The sequence below is a fragment of the Caenorhabditis remanei genome, chromosome III, assembly GCF_010183535.1.
Source record: "Caenorhabditis remanei strain PX506 chromosome III, whole genome shotgun sequence".
Taxonomy (NCBI): Eukaryota; Metazoa; Nematoda; class Chromadorea; order Rhabditida; family Rhabditidae; genus Caenorhabditis; species Caenorhabditis remanei.
The window spans coordinates 8,793,285-8,817,726 of NC_071330.1; the positions used below are offsets into that span (position 1 = coordinate 8,793,285).

At 37.2% G+C, this 24,442-nt stretch overlaps 7 protein-coding genes across 7 annotated transcripts; 1 reads left to right on the forward strand and 6 right to left on the reverse strand.

The window, feature by feature from the left end:
* Positions 1-6,712: 6,712 nt before the first annotated feature.
* Positions 6,713-7,238, reverse strand: GCK72_010113 (uncharacterized protein; the record flags this gene model as incomplete). The annotated part of the gene is made up of 4 exons (XM_003105958.2): positions 6,713-6,825; positions 6,877-7,004; positions 7,053-7,180; positions 7,224-7,238. The coding sequence occupies 4 exons, from the start codon at positions 7,236-7,238 to the stop codon at positions 6,713-6,715; spliced, it is 384 nt and encodes a 127-aa protein (XP_003106006.2).
* Positions 7,239-7,450: 212 nt separating this feature from the next.
* GCK72_010114 (uncharacterized protein) lies at positions 7,451-8,195 on the reverse strand (the record flags this gene model as incomplete). The annotated part of the gene is made up of 3 exons (XM_003105961.2): positions 7,451-7,684; positions 7,731-7,955; positions 8,004-8,195. The coding sequence occupies 3 exons, from the start codon at positions 8,193-8,195 to the stop codon at positions 7,451-7,453; spliced, it is 651 nt and encodes a 216-aa protein (XP_003106009.2).
* Positions 8,196-8,245: 50 nt separating this feature from the next.
* GCK72_010115 (uncharacterized protein) lies at positions 8,246-11,181 on the forward strand (the record flags this gene model as incomplete). Its single annotated transcript, XM_053727696.1, has 16 exons — positions 8,246-8,341; positions 8,391-8,651; positions 8,696-8,843; positions 8,891-9,025; positions 9,070-9,310; positions 9,354-9,434; positions 9,479-9,581; positions 9,664-9,831; positions 9,879-9,958; positions 10,004-10,122; positions 10,173-10,321; positions 10,372-10,512; positions 10,561-10,701; positions 10,754-10,852; positions 10,900-11,004; positions 11,053-11,181. The coding sequence occupies 16 exons, from the start codon at positions 8,246-8,248 to the stop codon at positions 11,179-11,181; spliced, it is 2,196 nt and encodes a 731-aa protein (XP_053587273.1).
* Positions 11,182-11,231: 50 nt separating this feature from the next.
* Positions 11,232-11,909, reverse strand: GCK72_010116 (uncharacterized protein; the record flags this gene model as incomplete). The annotated part of the gene is made up of 5 exons (XM_003106075.2): positions 11,232-11,346; positions 11,392-11,494; positions 11,545-11,672; positions 11,719-11,846; positions 11,895-11,909. 5 exons carry the CDS (start codon positions 11,907-11,909, stop codon positions 11,232-11,234), a joined length of 489 nt encoding a protein of 162 aa, XP_003106123.2.
* A 791-nt stretch (positions 11,910-12,700) lies between these two features.
* Positions 12,701-18,674, reverse strand: GCK72_010117 (uncharacterized protein; the record flags this gene model as incomplete). The annotated part of the gene is made up of 8 exons (XM_003105911.2): positions 12,701-12,847; positions 12,896-13,054; positions 13,107-13,448; positions 13,960-14,202; positions 15,186-15,296; positions 15,344-15,984; positions 17,339-17,603; positions 18,258-18,674. The coding sequence occupies 8 exons, from the start codon at positions 18,672-18,674 to the stop codon at positions 12,701-12,703; spliced, it is 2,325 nt and encodes a 774-aa protein (XP_003105959.2).
* Positions 18,675-19,148: 474 nt separating this feature from the next.
* On the reverse strand, positions 19,149-21,791 carry GCK72_010118 (uncharacterized protein; the record flags this gene model as incomplete). Its single annotated transcript, XM_003106013.2, has 12 exons — positions 19,149-19,304; positions 19,758-20,060; positions 20,106-20,227; positions 20,274-20,470; positions 20,521-20,748; positions 20,796-20,904; positions 20,952-20,995; positions 21,046-21,192; positions 21,247-21,282; positions 21,333-21,448; positions 21,494-21,643; positions 21,687-21,791. 12 exons carry the CDS (start codon positions 21,789-21,791, stop codon positions 19,149-19,151), a joined length of 1,713 nt encoding a protein of 570 aa, XP_003106061.2.
* Positions 21,792-22,314: 523 nt separating this feature from the next.
* On the reverse strand, positions 22,315-24,436 carry GCK72_010119 (uncharacterized protein; the record flags this gene model as incomplete). The annotated part of the gene is made up of 7 exons (XM_053727697.1): positions 22,315-23,069; positions 23,115-23,388; positions 23,435-23,550; positions 23,596-23,748; positions 23,793-23,888; positions 23,936-24,230; positions 24,278-24,436. 7 exons carry the CDS (start codon positions 24,434-24,436, stop codon positions 22,315-22,317), a joined length of 1,848 nt encoding a protein of 615 aa, XP_053587274.1.
* Positions 24,437-24,442: the final 6 nt, after the last annotated feature.

A 24,442-nucleotide genomic window follows, 5' to 3' on the forward strand; every position in this document is an offset into this window, starting at 1 on the left:
TACAGTTCCTTTTTCTAAACTTATTCACAAATTACAATTTTTTGGAATATCAAACAAGTTGAGGAAGTGGATTGGATCATTTATCTCTGAAAGAAGGTTCCAAGTTATGGTGAACGGAACTCTATCAACCGAAAGGCCAGTGTTATCAGGAGTCCCGCAAGGCTCAGTTCTTGGACCAACTCTGTTTTTCCTATATATTAACTGCATTGGAACCGAACTCATAAGCAACCACTTGCTGTTTGCTGACGATTTAAAAATATATTCGGCTTGTAACAAGTCGATCGACACTGATTTAAGAACGTTGGAAAAGTGGTGTGATACGTGGAAGATGAAAGTAGCTCCTAAAAAGTGTGAACATATTATATTCTCGCACAAAAACAAACCAGCTATTGATAGTGATCTGAATCTAAAATTGAATGATATGTCGATTCCAGCTGTGACCACAGTCCGCGATCTCGGAATCTATTTCTCCAGTCAACTTAGCTTTACTCATCATCACGCTCTGATTATTCGGAAAGCTCATCAAAGAATTAATATATTCTTTTCGGTCCTAAAATATGCGTCGTGGAAAGTATTCATCAAATGTTACGTGGTTTACATTCGTCCTCTACTGGAATATGGCACTGTGGTCACATCACCTATTCAGAAGGAGAATGTTATAATGCTGGAATCAGTCCAGAAATCTTTTATATTCAGAGTTTATAAGAAATTCAAAATGTCGTATTCATCGTATTTCGAGGCTCTTGAAGAATGTGATCTAAAATCACTGGAACATCGAAGACTATGTATTGATTTAATCTTCACCTATAAACTGATGGTTACCAAGGAAATTAATATTGATGATCCTATATTCGAATTTTTGGATCATTCAAGGCTAAGGCGGCATAGATATTATCTCAAATCCCTAACTACGAACTCGAATAAATTATCTTCTCAAATACTCTCTAATAGAGTTCTCCGTTGTTGGAATTCTTTATCAGAATTGGTGTTTCCGGTTAAACCGAGCACAGCTGTCTTTAAGAGCAGAATATGTAAATATGATCTCAATCATTTCCTGTCATTAAACCCAACAAATTATTAATTTTACTTTACCTCCTATGGATAGTGGAGCTAGTCTCGAGGTAGCAGAAAGTGCAGAAAACTATTTTTTTCTTTATTAAAAAGTAGTTTTTTGCTTTTTTTTTGCTACCGCTAGAATAGGCCCATTATCATTATGTATGTATTCTTTCTCTTTTTATTAACCATCTCTCACATGTAAATTCAAAAACCATTCCATTTTCTCGTGTTAGTGGTTTCCGCCCTTCGATGAAATAAAGAAATTAAGAAATTAAAATTAAGAAGATGACTTTATGTAAAACTGCTTCAGAATCTAGTTCATTTTCAGTGAAAAACTTCTGAAAAATGCGAGAATTAACAAAAATATGATCAAACGAAGGTGAGACCTCAATGGCTGTCATCTTTGATTGTGGAAGACTGTTAATGAGAATACCGGAAAGTTAAAATACTGAAACACAAGAATATTAAAAAGGATTATGAATACGATTCACGATGAGAATGATGATGAGTTATCAGTTCAGTGATACGGTATTTATACAAGAAGCGATCAAAGTACGATTGATTAGTTACACGTTGCCTAACTAGGGAATGACTCACACAAAGTATGGAGATACACAACATGATATATATCGCTGGAAAGCTGACGTTTCCCTGATTCCGAATCTATATTCAGTTTTTGCAGTGGCCCTCCCAGTTTTGAGAAATCCGGCTCCAAAGTTTGGGTAAAATTTAGTGCTAAAACTCGAGTTTCCAACCCGCGTGTTGTCCTAACACGTAAATCCATTTGAGGAATAATTAAACCAGCGGTTGAATGGCCTAGGGGGCTACAGGTGGGGTAGTATGTGGACACTCTATGGTTCGACTCCTTGCTTTTTCTTTCTTTTTTTACTTTCTTGTATTCCTCGTTTTTGGGTCCCATGGTCATCACAATGTGTCAGAAATCGGTTTTTGAAGCTTTTCCAGTCCATATTGGCTTCCTACGACGTTTTAAGAAAAATATTTTTTCAAGAAAATTTACTTTTCTGTGACCAAGTCCATGGTGAGAATGTAGTCGGAGTTTTTTTAAAAACTTTTCTTTAAAAGTTAGAAAAACAATAGAAAATTTGATTCCAACATGTTTGCATGATAGAGATCTTCAGACTACGACTTTAACTTCGAATCACCACATATGAAGCAGAGTAGTTGTTTCAAAAAAAGTATCTACCGGCGTAACAAGAAAAGGAAATTACGGAAAAATCTTTTTATATCTTGGCATAACAAATTTTCTAATCCGATTTCTGACACATTGTGATGACCATGGGACCCAAAAACGAGGATTACAAGAAAGTAAAAAAAGAAAGAAAAAGCAAGGAGTCGAACCATAGAGTGTCCACATACTACCCCACCTTTAGCCCCCTAGGCCATTCAACCGCTGGTTTAATTATTCCTCAAATGGATTTACGTGTTAGGACAACACGCGGGTTGGAAACTCGAGTTTTAGCACTAAATTTTACCCAAACTTTGGAGCCGGATTTCTCAAAACTGGGAGGGCCACTGCAAAAACTGAATATAGATTCGGAATCAGGGAAACGTCAGTTTTCCAGCGATATATATCATGTTGTGTATCTCCATACTTTGTGTGAGTCATTCCCTAGTAAGTTAACAAAACGACTTTTGAGGGCAGACACAAGGAAACATTAATTACTTTTCTATAGATCTGTTGAGTGGGTCATTCAATGTTTCTAAAGGATCATTCAATAGAGCGCTGTTGCACTGACTTTGCTCTTTTCGGAAGGACACCGTGAAATCTGTTGTCAGAAATCTGGAGAGGGGAAGATTATGGGAAAAAAGTGAAATATCGTGAAAGATAGGTATGCGTATAGTAATATCTAAATTAACAGTGTTCATTCTATTTTCATTATGTCTCGTTTTTGTTTATTTCCTATTTAATCTTCATAGGAGTTTTAGGCACCCACTCGTTTCACTAGACAGGTAATATTCCAGGCGTACAGTACCGTGCAGTAAGATATACGACTTTGAACTTCATTTTGGTAGTTGACAACTTTTCTGTAAGAGCACTCCCTAGCAAGTTACATATCGAAAAAGTATGAAAAATCTGAAAAAATTACTTCGAAAAACACAAATTATGAACTCTTCAAAGTTCCTATTGAACGAGAAACTAAAAAGTGCAAGTGTCTAAGTAAACGTTGACGAAGAAGACGGCAGTCTCTTACTCAAAGATCAAAAAACCAAATGACGAGTGGCCGGTCATTTGGTTCGCTTTTTCCCAATTACGTACATTGTGGCTTGATTTTTCGAATATCATATGAAACACCATAGAACAAGAACAGAATGTTCTGTACATGTTACCTTGAATATTAGAACTTCAATAGTTTCTGTTTCACAAACTTCAAATACATAAGAAACACAGTAATCAACTAACTAAATTTATTGTATCTGATTAGATTTTGGCTTCATGTTTTTTTATGTAAAAACACGGTCTCCCATACTGCGAAAAAGAACTACGAGGAACGTGAAGGCGATTTTTTCACGTTTTAATTCAATTCTTTTATTTTTTGCACTGAAAATTCAGTTTTTCCAGGTTTTTAGACGGCGCAATGGATGAAAAAAGGTCCCGTCCTACAGAATTGTAGAAAATAAAATTCTCTATCTCATGAGCCAGAAAACGTGAAATTTGGTCTGAAATTCACTTTTTCTATACAGAAAAACTGATTTTCAGAAAATTGAGTATAACTTTTTTGGTAGAAAACATTTTCTAATAAAACTTGCACATAATGTTCTTGAGGATACTCCAAAACTGTTACAATTTTTTTGAAAAAAAATATTGGATGAAATGGCAGAAAATCTCAATATTCTGAAAATCAGTTTTTCTGTATAGAAAAAGTGAATTTCAGACCAAATTTCACGTTTTCTGGCTCATGAGATAGAGAATTTTATTTTCTACAATTCTGTAGGACGGGACCTTTTTTCATCCATTGCGCCGTCTAAAAACCTGGAAAAGCTGAATTTTCAGTGCAAAAAATAAAAGAATTGAATAAAAACGTGAAAAAATCGCCTTCACGTTCCTTGCAGTTCCTTTTCGCAGTATGGGAGACCGTGAAAAATAAAAAATACTATACATCTTTTTGAGTCTGTTTCGTCGACAATTCTTCATAGATCTGTTGTGATCTAGGTTTCAAATGAAAATACACTGCAAATCGATCACGTGCTCGAATATTGATATCTACTCCAGGAATATAGTTGAAAAGTCCTATTTTCATAACAAAACAAGCCCAAAATAGATGAGTAAGTGGCCAAAAGAATTGACACTCTTGAATTAATTTCAAGATTTCCGTGGAACGATTTGAGGGAATGCGGTTTTTGAGCTGAAACAAGAAGATGTTTTACTTTCATCGGATGATATACCTTATTGTCGGCATCAATATACGCTTTACAAAATTTGAAAAGATTCGGTGGGTTGTCAGTTAACTCTTCACTAATCTGAGCACCTTTCGATTTGAGACCTCTAGCTATTGCAGTTTCAGACAAATGCATCGCAAGATCAAATCCTCTACAATTATAGGATGCGAACTCCCAATCGATGAACATTATTTCATTATTTGAATCGAGTTCTAGAATATTTGCACACTGAAAATATTGGATGTTTTCGGATTGAAACGTTTCCACGCACCGTTAAATCATTATGACAAAAAACTACAGTATCCTCGAATAGCTCAGTTGTCCACCTCTCGAATAAATCAATTTCTTTATGTAATTCTTTGACAGATATACTCTCAGGATGTTCAGAATATGAAACGTGCGTAGGAAGAAGATCGAAATCTGCTCCTTCTAGGCTTCTGAAATAATGTTTTAAATGTTATTTTAAAGAAGTGAGATATACAGTGCTGGCCATAATTCTATCCCCTTTTGGTTTTTTCAGCATAACTTTTTTATTAGTTATCCGATTGATCTGAAAATTTTTCAGCCTACGGTAAGCATCTATACGCAAGATTGCAGACAGAAATTGCATCATCCAATAAAAAATTTTTAGCGTTTTTTTCGATTTTTCGATATTTTCACTTTTTCACGTTTTTCACTTTTTCCAGTTTTTAATTATTTGTGTTTTTCTGAAAAGTCCAAAGTGCATGTTCTGACTTGAAAGTTGATGTTTAGGTATGACTAGACCAACAAACAACAAGAACTTCCCGCTTTCTGTCAAGACCGCCATCTTTCGTGGTCATCTGAATGGACAGTCAACCAAGATGCTTGCTGCTCAGTTTCAGTGCTCACCTTCAGGAATCCGTAAACTTATCAAGAGGTGTCTTGATCAGGTAAATGTTAAAAAACACTTGTTTAAATCATACAAACGTTTAGAACACGTTTGAGCTGGCAAAACACCCAGGAAGACCTCGAAAAACCACCCATGTGATGGATCGCAACATCATCCGAGCGTCAAGAGAGGATCCTCGTAGGACCTCAACGGACATCCAAGTCGTCGTGACTTCTCCGAATGAACCAGTACCATCCAGAAGAACAATCCGAAGACGTCTCCAAGCTCAAGGACTTCATGGAAGGCGTCCAGTCAAAAAACCGTTCATCAGTGAGAAGAATCGCAGAAGCCGTGTTGAGTGGGCAAAAGCTCATTTGAGCTGGGGACGTCAGGAGTGGGCAAAACACGTCTGGTCCGACGAATCCAAGTTCAATTTGTTCGGCAGCGACGGAAACACATGGATTCGTCGTCCGATTGGAACCAGATTTGATCCCAAGTATCAAACACCGACAGTCAAACATGGGGGTGGATCGTGCATGGTTTGGGGATGTTTTTCCAGCCAAGGCATGGGTCCTCTACGAAGAATCGTTGGTATCATGGATCGATTCCAGTATGAAGATATTTTGGAGAATACGATGAGACCATGGGCACTTCAAAATGTCGGCAGAGCTTACGTCTTCCAGCAAGACAACGATCCGAAGCATACTTCTCTCCATGTTCGCTCGTGGTTTCAACGTCGTCGTGTGGATCTTCTGGAGTGGCCAAGCCAAAGTCCGGACTTGAATCCGATTGAACATATGTGGGAAGAGCTCGAACGTCGACTATCTGGAGTTAGAGCCACAAATGCGGACCAAAAATTCGCGCAACTCGAAGCCGCCTGGATGGCAATCCCGAAGTCGGTGATCGACAAGCTTCTGGACTCGATGCCGAGACGTTGCCAAGCCGTTATTGATTCTCGTGGATACGCAACGAAGTATTGAACTTATAAATTTTGTTTCTGGTCATTTTCTTTTTTATTTTTCATTTCCGTGACTCTATTTAGCCGATCTCTTATTTTTGTTGATTTTCTTGGTTTTTTGAAAAAAGATGAAATTTTTAAAATTTTTAAAAATATTTTAAAACCAATTTGTTTTTACATATTTTTTACCTTTATACACATTGCTGCCAAGTTTCAGATCAATCGGATAACTAATAAAAAAGTTATGCTGAAAAAACCAGAAGGGGATAGAATTATGGCCAGCACTGTAGTTAAAATCTGACTGATAGTCGTTTAATATTTCTCGCATCACTTGGAAACATCGACGGTTTTTGGGCAGTGGAACACTCATTGAATGATATTTTGGGAATGTTGAACCAATCTTAATGGAAATTCTGAAATGTTTCATTTTCTTTGTTATTTAAACAAATTCACACGAACTCTGGTTTCAAAACAGACTCTGAATCCAATGTTTTACTTGGAAGATACTCTTCTATTCTACCTCCTTCGAAGAATCCATACAGTTTTGGTCCGATTCCACGTTCTGAAACTTCACCCTCCTATAAAGTGTTCCTAGAAATACAAAAAGACAAACCAGAGAAAACTGAAAAAATAACTGTGTCTGTGAATACATGACTGTCTTTTTGACGATGAACTCTGAGAAGAAATGGAGTAGAAGAAGTAGAAGACGTCACATGAAATATATAATTTGATTGGCCTTCACTGCAAAATCCGTGAATTAAAATCCATCTTATAATTGTCAAAACTCACATAATCCTGTTGACATTCACTTGACTTTTTTCAACATTTTTCCATTCTCCACCAATAAAATCAGTTCCCATCTGGATAACTTTTTCAAGAATAATATCAGAATCTGGTTCATTCTCCGTGAATAATTTCTTAAATTCAATTTCAGATTGAAGAAAATTAGTTGGAAGTTACCTCAATTTGTCGCATTTGATGTTTATATAAATAATAAAATCAATATACAATTGTTGACTAATTCCTATGAAAAAGAGGAGAACGAAATGTCTATAAACCGATTTTACGACTGACATGTATTCTCTGATCTTTGTATTTTCATGCGTTTGAAACTCATTTACAAATTTATTTAATTTATATCACAAGCTTTCGATTACAAAGAAAAAACAGATGCATAATCAACGTTTCTACTTTTTACGTAATTCTTCATAAATTTTCACTGTTCTCAACTTCAAATGATAATAAATTGCAAATCGATCACGTGCTTGAACATCCATATCAACTCCACAATTGTACTTTAATAATCCCAATTTCATCACAAAACACGCCCAAAATAGATGAGTGATCGGCCAAAAGAATAGACACTCTTGAATTAACTTCGAGATTTGCGAAGAGCGATCAGATGGAATGCGGTTTTTGAGCTGAAACAAAAACAACTTGTCAGTTTGGAAGTATTCACAAAGAAACCTTATTGTCAGCATCCACGTAGGCTTCACAGAATCCACGAATATTCGGTGGATCATCAGTCAACTTCTCACTTATTTTGATTCCTGGCGGAGTTGGATCTCGAAAATCGATGGCAGTTTCAGACAGATGCATCGCCAGATCGAATCCTCGACAATTATATGTTCCGAATTCCCAATCGATCAGCACTATCTCTTTGTTTGAATTCAACTCCAGAACATTTGAACACTGGAATTATCACAATGACCACTCATCTCTCAAAATAATATGACTGACCGCCAAGTCATTGTGACAGAATACAACCGTATCATCGAAGAGCTCATTGCTCATTTTCTCCATCAAATTAATTTCTTTGTGTAAATCCACCATGGAAACGGTTTTCGGATGCTCACAATATGTCACCAGTGTTGGCAGAATCTCGTAATCTTTGCCGCCGAGATTTCTGAAAAGTACCTTAAGATCTCTCATGACAAGACATTTTTAGCTACTATTTCCAAAACATCGTTCACGGAAATTTTATGATTACCCTAGGTTTTCACGAGAATTCGCTCCCACGTCTGGAATCGACTTCGTGGATATTTCTCATTGTTTTTTTGAATTTAGAAATTGGAATGGTGAGTCTAAAGGAGAGCTCAACGGGGAGTTGCATCTAATCTAATTTAGATTCGTAAACGATTAATCAATTCAAATTCTGGAACAAATTCTGATGGCACTCCCAGAAAAGAATCAAAAAATGAGGCGAATATGGTGCAGGATGAAATAGAATTCAATATTGTCTACGGGTACGATAGAAAGAAAAAAAGAAAAAGAAGAACGGATTCAACAGAAAGTTCATCAGAACATCCAGATGGTGTTGAGAAATTTGATAACGAAGAAGACGTGGCAATAAGTCCGACAGGGAATCCGACTGTTGATCCGACAAAGGTGAAAGAAAGGCTCATATGAGTCTAGATGTGTATTTATTACAGATTGAAACAGAAGAACTTGAACAAGAAATCGGTTCTCGAAATGTTTCTCGTCCAAGTACCTATCGCCAACTTTCTCTTCTTCTGACTTGTGTCACACTTTTGAAAAATAATTTGGTTTTCATCGAATGTTTTTTCAATCATGGAGGAAGTGAGCTTTCAAGACTTGATTCCTTTGATTCTAATCCGAAATTTCAGTTTTTTTTCTGATTCCCTACTTCATTATTCTATTCACTTTGGGAGTTCCAATGGCGATTTTTGAGTTAGCTTTAGCACAATTCTCCTCAATTCCAATGAATGGAATGTTCGTTCGGATGGCTCCTATGTTGGGAGGTCTGTTTCAATAGAAACTCTTTCAATACAAATAAAAACTTTAGGAATTCCGTATCTTATTCTGATTCTCCGTATCGTTTATACCGTCTACATGGCATTCGAACCTCGTTTTCTACTATATTTCTATAAATCAATGACTACAGTAATCACTGGAAATAATCTCTGGATTCGATGTCAAGATTATAAAGGAGTTCGATGCTATGATCCAACGATGTCATGTAAAATTAATGAGATTAGACTGAACGGAAAATGTATCAAAGACCTTCATATTCAACAATTATCAGAGTGAGAATTTAGAAAAATGACAACTGACAGATAGGTATTTCAGACAGGAAAGTTACGGTCTTTTGACTTATTTTGGATTTCGAGAGTCGCGTTTGAATAGTCTGATTCCATCTCAATTTTTCAAGTGAGCAATACTCGGAAATCTTTAAATTTTGACTTCTTTTTCAGAGAAATTAACAGTTTGGATATGATGGATAACATTCTCGCTGCATTGATTTTTCTTCTGATCGCCGGATTCATAACATATAAAGGACACAGATTCTTTGCATCGGTAGGTTTCGATATTCAATTTCTAAGAAAGTTGCCCAACGTTTCGGAATCATGGCACACCTACAGACAGAGTCATTTTCTAGGTTGCTGGTTTCTTTGTATTCCTTCCGATTCTTGGAATGATTCCTGCTGTTGTACTAGTCTACTACGACGTTGGATCCCGAAAGAAACACTTTTTCAAGGAAATCGTTAAGAATAATGATATTTCGAAGATCTTCGAGATGTCCGCATGGTTGAATGCAGCAAGAGTTGTCAGTTTCTATTTAATTCTTAGATTCAAAACATTTCACTGGTTCAGAGTGTGAAAACAGTTTACATTGCTGATGGAACTCTCATGGCACTAGGAAGCATGGCAGATTTCGGACACAACTTTGTGAAGTAAGTGAAGGAAATCAAGCACTAAAAATGGATGAAATATTTCAGAGATGCCTTTCTACTGGCTGCTTCTGGTGCAGCCTACCGACTGATGCTTTGTTTTGGAATTCTGCCAATCTTGTATGTGGGGAATGACATTTTATATCCATTTGCAAAGAAAGTCTATAGTTAGTAAAAAATACTGGAAACTCTGTAATTGACTAATTCCTACTTCCAGCACAAGGAGAACTAGTTCAATTTCATGCGATCGAACTGTTTTTCTCTGCTCTTCCATCGTATTCCATCCCAGGAATCAGTTCAAATGTTCTATTTTTCTCATTTGGATTATTATTCGGAACAATCAATTTAGCCTTTGTCGCTTATCAGGTTTCAATTACGACAATATGAATGTCATGTCTAAAAACTATATCTTCTAGGTGATCACATTTGAAATCCTAATTAACTCACTTCACCATCTATTTCCACGCCTACTTTATCTCAAGAGAAGAGCCGTAAAAGTTTCTATTATTATGGCTACAGTAACCTTCTTGCTGTTCCTGTACATGTGTGGTTTGCCGGTATTTAAGAATCCCAAGCAAGCACTAACACACTTTAAATGATTTTAGTACAAAACGAATTCCGTCGGATATCAAACTGAACTGGAACTTGATGACTATGTGGTTGGATTAGTATCAACTACAGTATTCGTCCAATTGGTTGCTGTTGCAATTGTATATGGACATAAACGTCTTTTGGTCAATGTTCTAGTGAGTTGCAAGGGTTTTCCACAAACAATTATACATAGTGTCTCTATTTCAGACAATGCTGAAATCTCATCCGAAAACCTATAAACTTGTCGAAAAATCTAGATTCTTCCTATATATAATGTGGACTATTCTCTTGCCAATTTCTTGCTTAGTAAGTGGGGAACGAGATTTCACAGCTTAATTTGTGACCATTTTCAGCTTTCAATCATGTCTGTAATCGTCAAAAAATATCAAATTTACCATTGGCCTCCTTTGGTTTATGCAGCTATCAGTTCATTTCCGTTAATCTATTTGACGAGAAAAGTAAGAAAATTAACTAGAATTTCAGACAAACTGATCTCATTTTTGCAGCTAATTATCTTTTGGATACAAAAAGAAGACGTTGGCAGTCTTTCACAAACTCATCGTTGGAAACCTGCTAATGAGGGGCATACAAGAGAAATCGAACATGATGAGAGAGCTTCTGGAGTGTTGAATTAAAGAGTTACAAATGAAATATTCTAATAGTTTTCTAGATGTCTCAAACATACTTACTCGTATTCTTTTAATGATTCTCTCATAATTTGAAAACATCGTCTTTCCTTTGAAACGGGAACATCAATTGCATGATAACGAGGAAACGATGCCCCGACTTTTCGAGAAATTCTAAAATTAATTGATGCAAAAATTATCTATTTTAGCAATACTAACTCTGCTTCCAGAATACGATCAGAGTCTAATGTTTTACTTGGCAAAAACTCTTCCATTCGTCCTCCCTCGAAGAATCCGTATAGTTTTGGACCGAGTCCTCGTTCTGAAAAATGAAAAATAATGAAACTTATTTTTTATATTTATACTGATTACCAGAAAAAATGGCAAAATTAACAGTGTCTGTGAATACATGACTGTCTCCTTGACGATGAATTCTCAAGAGATATTCGGTAGCAGAAGTAGAAGACGTCACATGAAACATATGATTAGATTGTCCACCTCTAAAGATAGAATACATTTTCAATAAAATCTAAGTGAACGACTAACAAAATCCTGGATACATTCACTTGGCTTTTCTTAACAGTCTTCCATTCTCCACCAATAAAATCAGAGCCCAACTGAATTACTTTTTCAAGAATAATATCAGAATCTGGTTCATTCTCGGTGAATAATTTCTGGAATGGTTATGATTTTCGAGAGGTTAAAAACTTTAAAAATATTACCTCAATTGGGCGCATTATTGATGAGAAAAAAAAAAGAAAATGATGTATTTCACGGATCGACGAAAAAGGGGCAGAATGACTAAAAAAAACTGAGCGTCTCTAACAAATAGACACAAAGATCAATAAACCAATTGCATTACGCTGGTCAACAACGGTTTTTAATCGGTGAAATGACGCATTCCGTAGTTTGTAGACTTGGTTCTTAGTATTGTTTAGCTCCAATTCTGTCATTGAACATATTCAGAAAATTCTTTGTTTCATTATGAAAGCTCTTCCATGGAAGTGTTCTATCAAGCGCATTTGCAGTGCATATTTCTGTTTTTTTGCTCCAATTTCAGAAATTTAAATAGTTTTTTTAAATTTTGAACTTTTAAAATTGTACACAAAATTAATTATTTGGAAAAAAAAGAATGAGAAGCTCTCGAGAATGAGATGATTTTTGGTGTTCTATGAACATAAAAATGAACACAGGTACTAAGAATGTGCTGAGCAGAAAATCAGAAATTGGAGAACAAAATGAGTATCGGGGAGAAAAAAAGAAGAAGGGAAAAATGAAAATTGGCACGTAGAAGAAATGAAGGAGGGTATTGAAAAGGTTTCAGTAGAATTGACAATTTGGAATTGTCTAAATATTAGATTGAATTAAGAAAAATGAGAGGATCACATGGAAAAGAGAGGGGAAGGAACGAGTAAATGATTCAAAGGTTTCAAAACTTTAATTGAGAAAATAGGCAAGCGTACGCACGCCTATTCAAAAAATTAGAACTAGAAGGAATTCAAGGAATAGAAATTGAAGTATTTCAGTTTTAAGCAACTGCAGCCAAAACAATGTTGAAATCAATCTTTGTGCAGACATCTTGAATATCCCAATACGAACATTTTCTCATTTCCCGAATCGCGTGTTCCACACAACACGCGGCTGTTCCTTCGACAAGATTTTGTTGGGCCATGAACTGAAAACAAAATAAAACATTGTTTGGAAAAGGCGGTCTCTTTCCTACCTTAAATACGGATTTCCATTTTGCAACATCTTGATTATCTGGTTTTGGAAGAATGTTTGCAAGAAGAGCAGCCCCCAAATCAGCAAAAACTCCTCCAATTTCTTTGGATGGACATCTTGAATCTCCGAAACATCTGATTAATCGAAGATATGTGTCGGCCTGAAAATTGGAAATTTCATTCATAATCAATTGAAAATTCTCAAAAACTCACATCATAAACAACAAAAGCATGCGATTTTCTGCTTGCATCCACTACTACATAATCTGTTGAAACGAATGGAACTGTTTGTTTCTTTTCAGAAATAACAACCAATTGAGTTCCAGCAGATCCAGAAATTTCGAGTGGAACAGTCCAGTTATCTTCTGTTAATTGGTGAAAGTCGACACTATTCGATGAAACGACAGCACGAAGAACTGGTCGAGAGATTTTCGAAGAGGGGCGGTACCATTCATGGATGAGAGCTCCGGCTTCTGGACGACCTCCGGTTGATGTTTCAGCAGCTGATGCCCAATCAGAAATAGTTGCGGTGGAGAATGCGAATTGGTCGAAAATCTGGAAATTTAACGTTTAAGATGGTTATATAAATCAGACTTGTCAAAAATCGGGCCGGCCCGGGCCGGGCCCCCGGGCCGGGCCGGGCCGAGATTTTTCTTGGCCGGGCCGGGCCGGGCCGAAATTTCTCTTGGCCCGGCCCGGCCCGGTCGGCCCGGATTCAAAAATGGGTACCCATTTTTACCAATTTTTTTTTGAAATTTTTCGAAAAAAAAGAGTAAAAATGCTTTGATTATCATACATATTCACATTTTGATTCAATTTTAAATGTTTATTCAAAAACTATACTTTTTTCAAAAAAGTTCAAAAAATTTCCAAAAAAAAGTTGAAAAACAAGAAATTTTTTGAAAAAATGTTTCAAAACGGGCCGAGCGGGCCGGGCCCCCGGGCCGGGCCGGGCCGGGCCGAGATTTTTTTCTGATTTCGGCCCGGCCCGGCCCGGCCCGGCCCGGCCCGTGACAAGTCTGATATAAATTGCTGGAGATATCGTGAATGAACATTCAAAACTTACAACTCGAATCATGCCAACTACAGTATCTTGTCCATATGTTTCATCAAGGGTGTAGAAAACTTCTACAAATCTTGGAGAACACAAACTGGTACTTTGTGGCTTAATTTGTCGAATAACTCGGAGTTGATCAGCAGTTTCATTGAGATTACGTGGTCGAATTCGAGAAACTTCCATCTTTCTCGTTTTCTTTACAATTTGTAATTCTTCGTTGATTTTCCATTCGAGGTAGGCGATGAGGGCTTTCTGAAAACAACATTTTCTTTTCTTTTTCCGTATTCTTTGAATTTAGAGATCGTTGATTTAACCTGCCAGCTGGTTCTTATACTTATATATATCCTTCTTTACACCGTATCTTTAGTTGCTCTCTTCTCAAAAAACGATAAATTGTATGTGCTCCTTGGTGATGTCTGGTGACCTTTTGTACATCTTGCGCAATTGGTCTTTTCCCTGCGTCTCCATCATTTTCGTACTGTCTCAGTTGGGTGTCTGGTGGGTCATTTCTCGAGAGGCGAACAGAGTTTTTTTGTAAACTAAACGAAAACTATCCCCCACTACTCCCACCGGAGGGTTTATGATCTGATCCCTTGAGAAACTTGAGTCGGCTAGGTGCGAAGATGACAAAGAATAAGTTGCAGAAAGAAAAAGACAGCCGCGTTTATTACTTATTGACACACTAGATTAGCGCACTTGTACAAAAAGATGTATCCTCTTTGACGTAATCAGCTCAATTTACCGCAGTGTTGTTATCGCTTTAAAAATACTATTGCCGACAAAAGGATCTGCACGAAGTGGGATTCGAACCCACGCACCCATACGAGTACCAGAACACCCAGTGAACCTCGAACTTGAGGTAAGCGTTACGCTTGAGTCTGGCGCCTTAGACCACTCGGCCATCCGTGCGGTGGTCTATCGATAGAATGAAGTATTTTTGAAAATGTGAACCCACTATTTTAGTATTGATGATACGAATTCTTTTCAAAGTTTCATAACTTTTTCCCTTCACAAAACCACGAAATCATCATTCGGTTATTATTACAATTGAGAAATGGAACGAACTGGCCAGTTAGCTGGCGATTTTATGATGGATTACACGACGTTCGATATCATAACATGTGTGTTTAACAATTCGGGAATCCTCCACAAAGAGTACACTTTATGTGATTCGATTCGAATAAAATCAGAAAAGAATCAAAGCGACGAAAGAGGTGTCGGGTTTCAAAACTAACCTCAAAACATGTGTGTTCCGTGGTCACTACTCCCTCCATCCACTGTCCAATAACCTCTTTGATTAGAGTCTCGTGGGTCGATGTATGCTTTTGATATGCGATGGCTTGAGCCTGAAAATATGAATAAAATGGAATTTTCAAATGTTCTGAAAACTAACGGGCAATGTGATAACTCCAAGAGCCGAATGTCCAGCCATAACAGGGGCAACAACGATTTCTAATCTTGGCAATGGATACGAGAAACCAGACCATTTGGACATCAATGACATCACTTTTGAGACTTCTGAATGGATCCATTCGTACTGCTGGAAGTTTTTCGCATTCAAGTTGAAAATCATATTTATCTCTGGAAGATATGCCCCATCTAACGTTGTCGTATTGTAGAATAATGGATTTGTTCTTTCGAAAGCGACGAATGAAATTTGTTGAGCAGTTAATGGAACAGTCTTTTCGAAGCATGAGATTCCAGAAGTGGAGATATTTGGATTGATCAGAGAATTCGAGATGGCAGTCATTGATGGTCCATGGTTCAAACATAAATTGAATGTAGCTTTCTGATTATGAAGATCAAAAGATGGGAAGACGTGTCTGGCAGATGTCGGTTCGAAAATGGATCCAACCATCTGTGGAACTCTCCATTTTGCCGTTGGAATCTGTTTGTATACATTTGGTCCAGAATCAGCAGAGATGAAACCATCGATATCGATACGAAGATCAACTCCAGAAGAGATACTTTGAGCCAGTTCCAAATGGATAACTTCATCAACCTGATGGACTCGTGATACGCAAATCGTCTCTCCTGAAATATATTGATTTTGAAATTGCTTCCATTCACGAATATAATGTATTTTTTCTCCAAATCTTCTATAGGTATATAATCTATGAGAGTCTCTTTTTTTTGAAAAAGAATCCGGGTGACCCTTTGGTCATATTTCACTCGGGTGTCACCATCACAACTGTTCGATATCTCTTCATAGATTCTTTGCGTACTGCTGCTGCTCTCGATCGTAAACTCTCGACTCTTTCTCGCGGCGGTAGCGGCATTTCTTATTATTACAGGCTAAAGGGAACAAATCTTTTTCATCCAACCAACCACCCGAACTTTTTTATTAATTGCAACAGCTGTGTGATGACAGGAATGAGAAACATTGAATAAACGGACTTATTCAAAGAAGGCTAAAGGGTCTAAGCTCTAACTATGGGATTGGAAATTAACAAAACTTTGCAGAACTCAACGTGAAGCCGGTTCTAATGACACTCGAGCTACTTTTTCTGGAATTTCAATAAACATTGAATTTCGGATTGTTATCCAAAACATACATACTCAATCATCAATCAACTCCAGTTCAGTGTTTTTTCAAAACAACCCTCTCTCTCTAATTTTTTTCCTTTTTCTTCTTCTTCTTATCCTTCGGATTCTCTCTTCGTGGAGGGCGTCAGTTCGTCGTAAACATTTAGACGGACGACAAAAAGTATTGGATGACCGGAGACTAGGAAGAACAGCTGCTTTCCGATGGAAAGGAGAAGAAAGAGAGTCTCAGAGTGCTTTTGCAAAGAAGAAGAAGTTTTTAGACGCTTAGTTAGCTATAGTTCTAATAACATTCTGATGAGTAATGATGTGGAAATGGACGAAATAATATATTGCAACGAGAAAATGGAGAAAGAAAGTGGTGTTGTTAAGGATCGAAAGTGAATGTGGAATCATGCTTTTCAAAAAAGACATCAGCCCGAATTTCGACAATTGGCTCTATACGATTTCACACAACTTGTTGTTTTAAACAAGAAAACTGTCCCAGCGAAATCTTCTAAAATCTTCTGGTGACATGTTTCATCGAAAACTATGCTATGTGTTCTCTTGTCACTCGCTAACACAAACCAATTTGTCATTTTCACCTGTCACCTATAAAACAATCCTAACCCATTTATCCTTTTTCTATCTTTTCTATCTGATATCTTTGCTCGAAAAAGTGTGTAAAAATTGATGAGAAATGGGTGAAAGGAAGAGAGCAACAAGTGTTTCCTTCTCATTCTCGTTTTCCCATTATCATGTTAATCTGTCATTGTGATCAGTAGCTCGTGGAGCAAATTCATCAAATCGGAGAGAAATGGAAGAATAATATACAAGAAGAGAAAAAGAAAAGGAAGTGGTTTACCTGTGTTACAGTTGATCACATGAACACGATCCCGATTCTCCAGATTATGAATCTTGACAGAGTGGAGGGAAATCGCTTGAATCTGATCTTTTGTGGAGGCAAACAGTTGCATGTGTCCTTCCAAAACTGGTTTTCTGATATCTCGTATTGTGATGTTCAGAGTATAATGAATTGGTTGAAATTTCGATGGATCGGATGTCAATTGAGATGAGGATGGGGTACAGGAAACATGCAGAACTTGGATTTGGGCACATTTCTCAACGATCTGAAATTTATTTTGTGTGTTTTTGTATAAATGCTCTATGAAAGACTAATACAATGAAAGATTTTTTATTCATGTTCTATTTATGGTGTTATTCCAACTTTCTCTATATTCTTCAACTTAGAGCCACGAAACAGTCATTTTCAAAACAATTAATTCGAGTTTCTCATTCCAGTTTTCATTTCAGAACTCATTTATTCCCTTTAATTAACCTTTTCCGAATTTTTTTCAGTTCACAATCTTTTTCTCATACTCAAAAAAAAACCCAGATTTTTCTTATTTTCGTCCACAAACATACATGTTTATGCGGTCGGATCGTGGTGTGTGAGTCAGGAATTTTGACAAGTGAAATGTGGAAAGAGAGTGTAAAACTAGATGAGATGAGTCATTGCACACGCCCGCCAACGGGGACAAAGAGAAGGAGATAAATGAGGGAGCAGTGAAGAGATGACAAGGAAAAAGGTGACAATGGATTCAAAATAGTGACTGAAGTAATGAACTTGATTAGAATTATCTTATCATTAGACGTATTACTATTGTTTTACAGAAGTCTGATTGATAACAACGTGATTGATGGTACACGTGGAATTAAGTGATAATGAAAACTAGTATTTGAGCAAGAGAAAAGAAATCTACTTCAACAGATCAAAATCTCACCTCAAACTCTTTCGTTTTATCCTTTAGAATGGAAGCTACGTCTACAGGCATCACAATTTCAGAAGCAGTTGTTGTTGTGACCTCTTCTGTAGTTGTCGTCGTGGAAACTGTCGTTGTTTCTGGTGTTGCAGATTGAGTTGTTGTGGTTGATGAAGTGGCATCATTCTTGAATTCTGCACTCGTCGTTGTCGTTGATTCCAACTCCGTTGTTGTAGAGGATGCCTTCGAAGTGGTTGTCGTAGGGATTTCAGTCGCATTTTGCCAATCAACATCAGGTCCATCTCCATTTTCTCGAAGAACGAAAATCCATGTCATGAGTCCAGCACATAGTATAATTCCGATAATTATAGCTATCAAAGCAAAGCAAAGACAAGAACTTTTGTCTTTTTTAGACGGGGAAGCTGGTGGTGGAACCATCAGAACTTGTTTCTGATTAACTCAGTGAGTAGTATATAGAATATATAACAAAAAGGTCAAGACGATGAGCAAAGAATGACGACGGGCTCTCCGTGAAAGTGGGCGGAGCTAAGACGGGGGAGAAACGGACCACCGAAGCAACTGGTGGCGGGCGGTGAGCGGGAAAGAGTGAGAGCCGAGAAGAGAGGCGGAGCAAGCGGGAGGTAGAATCGGAGAGCATTTGATACTGTCGACGCAATATCGGGAGATACTTTCTAATTGCGTAATAGCAGGCAGGGAGTGTAATAAGATATGTAGAAGAAGGATAAGGATACGGATGGTTGAGTTGGGTAGGTCAATGGATAGTCCGAGAAGGAAGGACTTGTATCGTATAATAGAAGCAGCGAGAATGAAACTAGTCACCTGAATTTTTGAAATGCATTGTTTTCTGAGCTAAGAAAACTTTATTTACAAACTTGTCCATCGTTAAAAAATTTAAAAACATTGCGTGGAATTTCCCGTCAAATTTGTCGCATGGCGAAGAGCATAATCCGGATAAGTTCCCATATTGAACAACCAATAAGCCCATGTATTCATATTGATGACGGTGATCACAATGCAGAAAATATTGAGAAGAATTCCACATGAAACCTGGAATAGATATACTACGTTTTCCGTTCAGATTGAATGTTTATTTATTCTAAATATACAGTCGTTCTACTCATATACATTTGACCTAACGTCATCTCAACAGTCCGTCAGTAGTCTCCTTTTTCCTTATGGGAGAGATCTATAGGTCAATTTGTCACAGTGGGGTGCCCTGATGCAAGGTATCATAAAACTTTAAGTACCCTTCCCTTTGATCCACGTCACAACAGATGTCATATTCTGTCTCTCGTTTTTTGGCTCGCTGCCAAACAGCTGATATTATAGAGGGAGAGAAAATGGAAAGATTACGTAATTGAACAGTTGGACAGTAACGAATGGAGGAATATGGACTGCTTCGGTAGAAGAAGAAGTGAGAATGATTACATGAAAGGTTTTTGATTTTTTATTCCTCCCAGATGTAGTATATTTTGTTTTAATGATTTGCAAAGGAGTTACCATATCAATCATTCGAATTGTTTTTGTCTCATAAACAATCGCATTCGCTGGTGTTGCCATTGGAAGCATGAAAGAAAAAGAAGGCCCAATTGCAGTTGGAATCGAGAAATATAACGGATGGGCATGCACAGATTCAGCCATTGTGAATGAAATTGGAATGAATATTGAAGCAGTTGCAGAGTTTGTTGAGAATTCAGTCATAACTACAACCACAATTGAAAGAATTATTTGCATTCCAAACAGTGGAAGTGAAGATATAGTACTATTCAGACTACATGCTATCAAAGTAGAAAGACCACTCATCTGAAAATCAAACTGCTTTTAAAGCAACTAGATTCTTAAATTCACTTTGACCGCATCTGAAATAGCGAAGCCCGCTCCAAGAAGAAGAATAATAGACCACGGGAAACGACGTCTGACACAATCCCAATCGATAAGTGCTTCTTGACGAACTGATGCTCTATTCTTATCTAAGAATTGAAACATTAAAAATAAGAGAATATTTCAGAGATGGACCTGTTCTAAATAATCTCAAATCTGGCTTGTTTTTTGGCCAAATGAACAGAAGAAAGACAGCAACCAAACCAGAACAAGAATCAGTCACATATCCCTTTTTGAATAAATCTGACCACCCCGGAATCACTTTTGGATCTGATGAAATCCACGATAAAACAGCTAACAGGAAAATAACAAGTGTACTCTTCTCAGCCCATCTGAAATGAAAATCTCAGTTTTTGGAATCCGATGCATATTGAATACTCACGTCATAGGACCCAATTGATCGTAACTCTTCCAGACTGCTCTTCTCGCGACTTCCTCTTCTTGTTTCTCAGATTCTGTAGGTTTTCTGAACATTCCCATCAAATGACGTGGTCCTAAAAACTGAAGCTGAACGATGAACCATGAAGAAAACATGTAGAATAACATGGGAGGAATTGCAAATGCCATCCATGATAAATATGAAATACCGGTGTCTTCATTCGGGAAATTTCTAAAATAAAACTAATAAATCTTTGATTTTATTCAATGGAAGCTAACTTTTCAATGTTATCTCTGAAAATCAGATTGGGCCCAGTTGAGTTTATAGTCCCAGTTCCACCGATCAATGAAGCATGAGCCACAAGTAGCATCATACATTTACATATTCCTGAAGAATTAAAACTCAAAAACCTTTGGGAATTTCCTGAATCTGACCTCTATCTCTAACTGATAGTTTTGAAGTATCCAGCTGTCTTTTCCTGAAATTTTTCAAACAAATATTAAATAAGCTTTCCTCAAAATATCTCACTCTTCTGTCCCATCATCAAATGCTTTATCTTCTACCAATTCATCATTTTTCGCTTTTCTCATTTTTGGAATCATAATTTCCTCAAGAAGAGCATATGCGATTGGAGCCATTAATGCACAACAAGCTGTATCTGAGATCCATAGAGAACTAAAATCAAAAATATTTTCTCGAATATGAACTAGATTTCGAATAGGAACTTACATAAAACTAGTGATGATCATGAATCCAGCCATTAACCTGAGAAATTTAAAGTTTTAATCTGAAAATATACTTCTGAAATCTGTCACCAATGGGGTCTCGTTCCAACATAAGTGAGCATTTTTAATGCGATTCTTTTATGTAATTGACATTCTTCAACAGCCAGTGAAAGCATTAAACTATTGAAAAATACGATGTTTGTATCCTGAAAAACTTATTATTTTTTCTTCTTTTAGCTCTAAAATCTCACAGCAAAATATTTGGGAGCAACCTGTTTGATACTAACAATTCCCAAAAAAGGAAGAGCGATCATTGGAATAAAAGAAGTGACAGCAAGTGGTACAACCTCAGCAACCCAATAACATGACATTGTTAGAATAACAAATGTGCATTTTCCTTCCTAAAAATGTCAACGGCTACTGTTAATCTTTTAGTATATCTACCTGTCCAAAGAAGAGGAGTGGGCTCAGTATCAGTGGAGCCAAAATGAGCCAAAGAGTTGGAAAAAATGTGCGAATCTCGTCAAACCAACCATATCTCCGGCCCATTTTCAAGTTTGAAACTGAAGAATAAAGACGTTCAAAATCACAAGACAAGCGATAAAAATTTATAAGTAGAGATCTTAGGACAAGAATACAAGGAAAACAATTGCACAATGAATAGGAATTGAAAATTGACAAGCAATATTTGAAAAACTATTTTTTGACGAAAAAAAAGTTGAATAGAATGTGAGAATATAGAAAAAGTGTGACAGCAACGACGATAAAGTTCTTTTCGATAAAATATGCGCATAACTGTAAGAAGGCAGTGCTACTCGGATTAAAAAGATTGAAAAAGAAGAGACAGAAAGTAAAAAAGTGAGTATGTGAAATTCATCGAATGAGTTGAATGACGTGGACGGAGGCGAGAGGTGATTGTGTGAACCCGATGTCAGATGAAGAGGATTTTGTATGATCTTTGATCTGAAAAGTGAAATTAAGTAGGTAATAGAAACTCTATTTATTCCTATGATTATTAAAACTTGCTTTTTCAAAAAAAAAACACACACACACACTTACACAAACTTCTAGATTAATTGTGTTTTGCCCGTTTTCCATACGCGTATCCGATCCACCGATCCGCAGTTTTACTCAAAAACTCGTCATTTTCAATGCCGGAAATCCATTTCAGAAGATATACATGAACAGCGTGATAGTCCCATCGGGCCAAATTTGGTGCCGTTCCCAGTGCAACATGACGTAAATCATAAATAGTTCCACTTCCTGTATCATACAAAGGTAGAAGTTGTTTCAATGATCGAATTCCTGCTGAGTATAACTGCTGCGCCTCTTTGATTTTCATTCTGATGTTTTCATCGATTTCCGCGACAGGTACTTCTAGTTTTGATAAGTCATAGAGACCAATAAGTGAATAAAGAAATCCATTGAGAACGAATGAACCAGGAGTTGTCGGATATTCTTCGTACCACACATTGCCGAAAAACTCAGCGCGAACTCCGCCTTCGGATGAATTTGTTTTGAAAAGTTCGAGGGCCTTCATAGCCGATAACAAATATTTCGTATCATTGAAATGCTTGTATGCTCGAGTGAGTACGGATATACCGTGACCCTGAGCCATTGCACTATGCCATCCGGGTTCCAATACTAATTTTCTATCGGCAATTGATCTCTCGACAGGTACCGCCCATCCTCCTTTCTTGTCTTGATTTTGAATCATCCAATCAGCAGCTGAACGGAATGCATGAGAATGTTGTTCTACTCTCTGATTTATCTGTTGTCTAACAGTTAATTGGCCACGGAATCCCAAGGAAACAAGACGAATATCACCTGGAAAAAATAGAGATTACGATCGTCATCGGAATAGTGCAGTACCTGGATGGAGTATAACATTGTCATCCTTCTTTCGATTGTCTCCGCTTGACAGTGCGCGTGAGACATCGACAAGAATATCACGTGTAACATTTGACCATTCTCCATATTGAGAGCTTCCAGTATATGAATATGAATATGATACTTGACCATCTTTCTTCGGTTTTTGAACAATTGTATCATCATCATAACTCCGCTCTTCTTCTTGCCAAACACACTTTCCATTTCCCTCTGAAAAGACGTAGTTGATCAAGACCAGAAGATCGTCTTGTTTCATCTGCAGTGATAACAATTTGATTGAATATTCATCCAGTCAAACTAACTTTTGCTAGAACTGTGAATGAAGCATTGCCATCATAAGGTTTCCAATCGAATGAAACAACATGAAGATCAGGGGATTTGTCGAGATACACGTATGCACCTGCATTTGCGAGGGCATCTGAAAAAGAGTCATCAATAATTTTTATTATGAATATCAACAAACATCCAGCACTGATGTTGACCACTTTTCCTTTTTCTTCGTCGTTGAAAAACAGTCTTTCTGTTGTTTCATGCATTCCAGCAGCTCCTTTCCATTCATTTGATTTCACTCCAACTAACACTTCGCGTTTGTCTTCAGTTTTGTTACTATTGGAGTCTAAAGAAAAACAAGTGTTTTTAATGATGAATTAGTAAACAAACCAATTTTAATCCTACTGTAATGCTGCAATCCGTATTGAGCTATTTGGATAGGGTAATAATAAGGGGTCGGGTCCCATTGAGTTGACATGGGTACATCTGAAAGTTATTAAGTTTGATCAAGTTATGAAAGCGAAGAAAACAACTTGTTTTTGCACTGATGCATCTAACACGGTCTCTCGTTTCCACACTGTATGTTGCAAAATGACCGAATGGGCCTAATGGTTCATAAGTTGATTCCGGAGTTCGCATTTTGGCGTAGGATGTGTACAACTCAAATGTAGAACCATCTTTCCCAAGTTTCCCAGTCATATCGAATCGCTTTTTGAGATACGACGTTGGGAAATAGACTTCTTCCTCGTCTTTCCAACATCTCATTGCTTTTCCATTGTCAACTGTGCATTTTGATTCAACAGCGCCAGGTGGTTCGCATTCAACTTTCTAGAGTCAATTTTGTTTAAAACAAGTATCACTGAGACTCTATTTACCTTCTCTTTTTCATGCTCGTCCACTGGATTGAGGTATTCATCCTCTTCGTCTATTTTTTCATTCGGACTTGAATAGTGCTTGCACAGGAGGAATAGAGAAGCACATGCGAAAAACATGTAGAATCGATGGCGATTCGATCGCCATCGCAGACATTTCATCGGCTC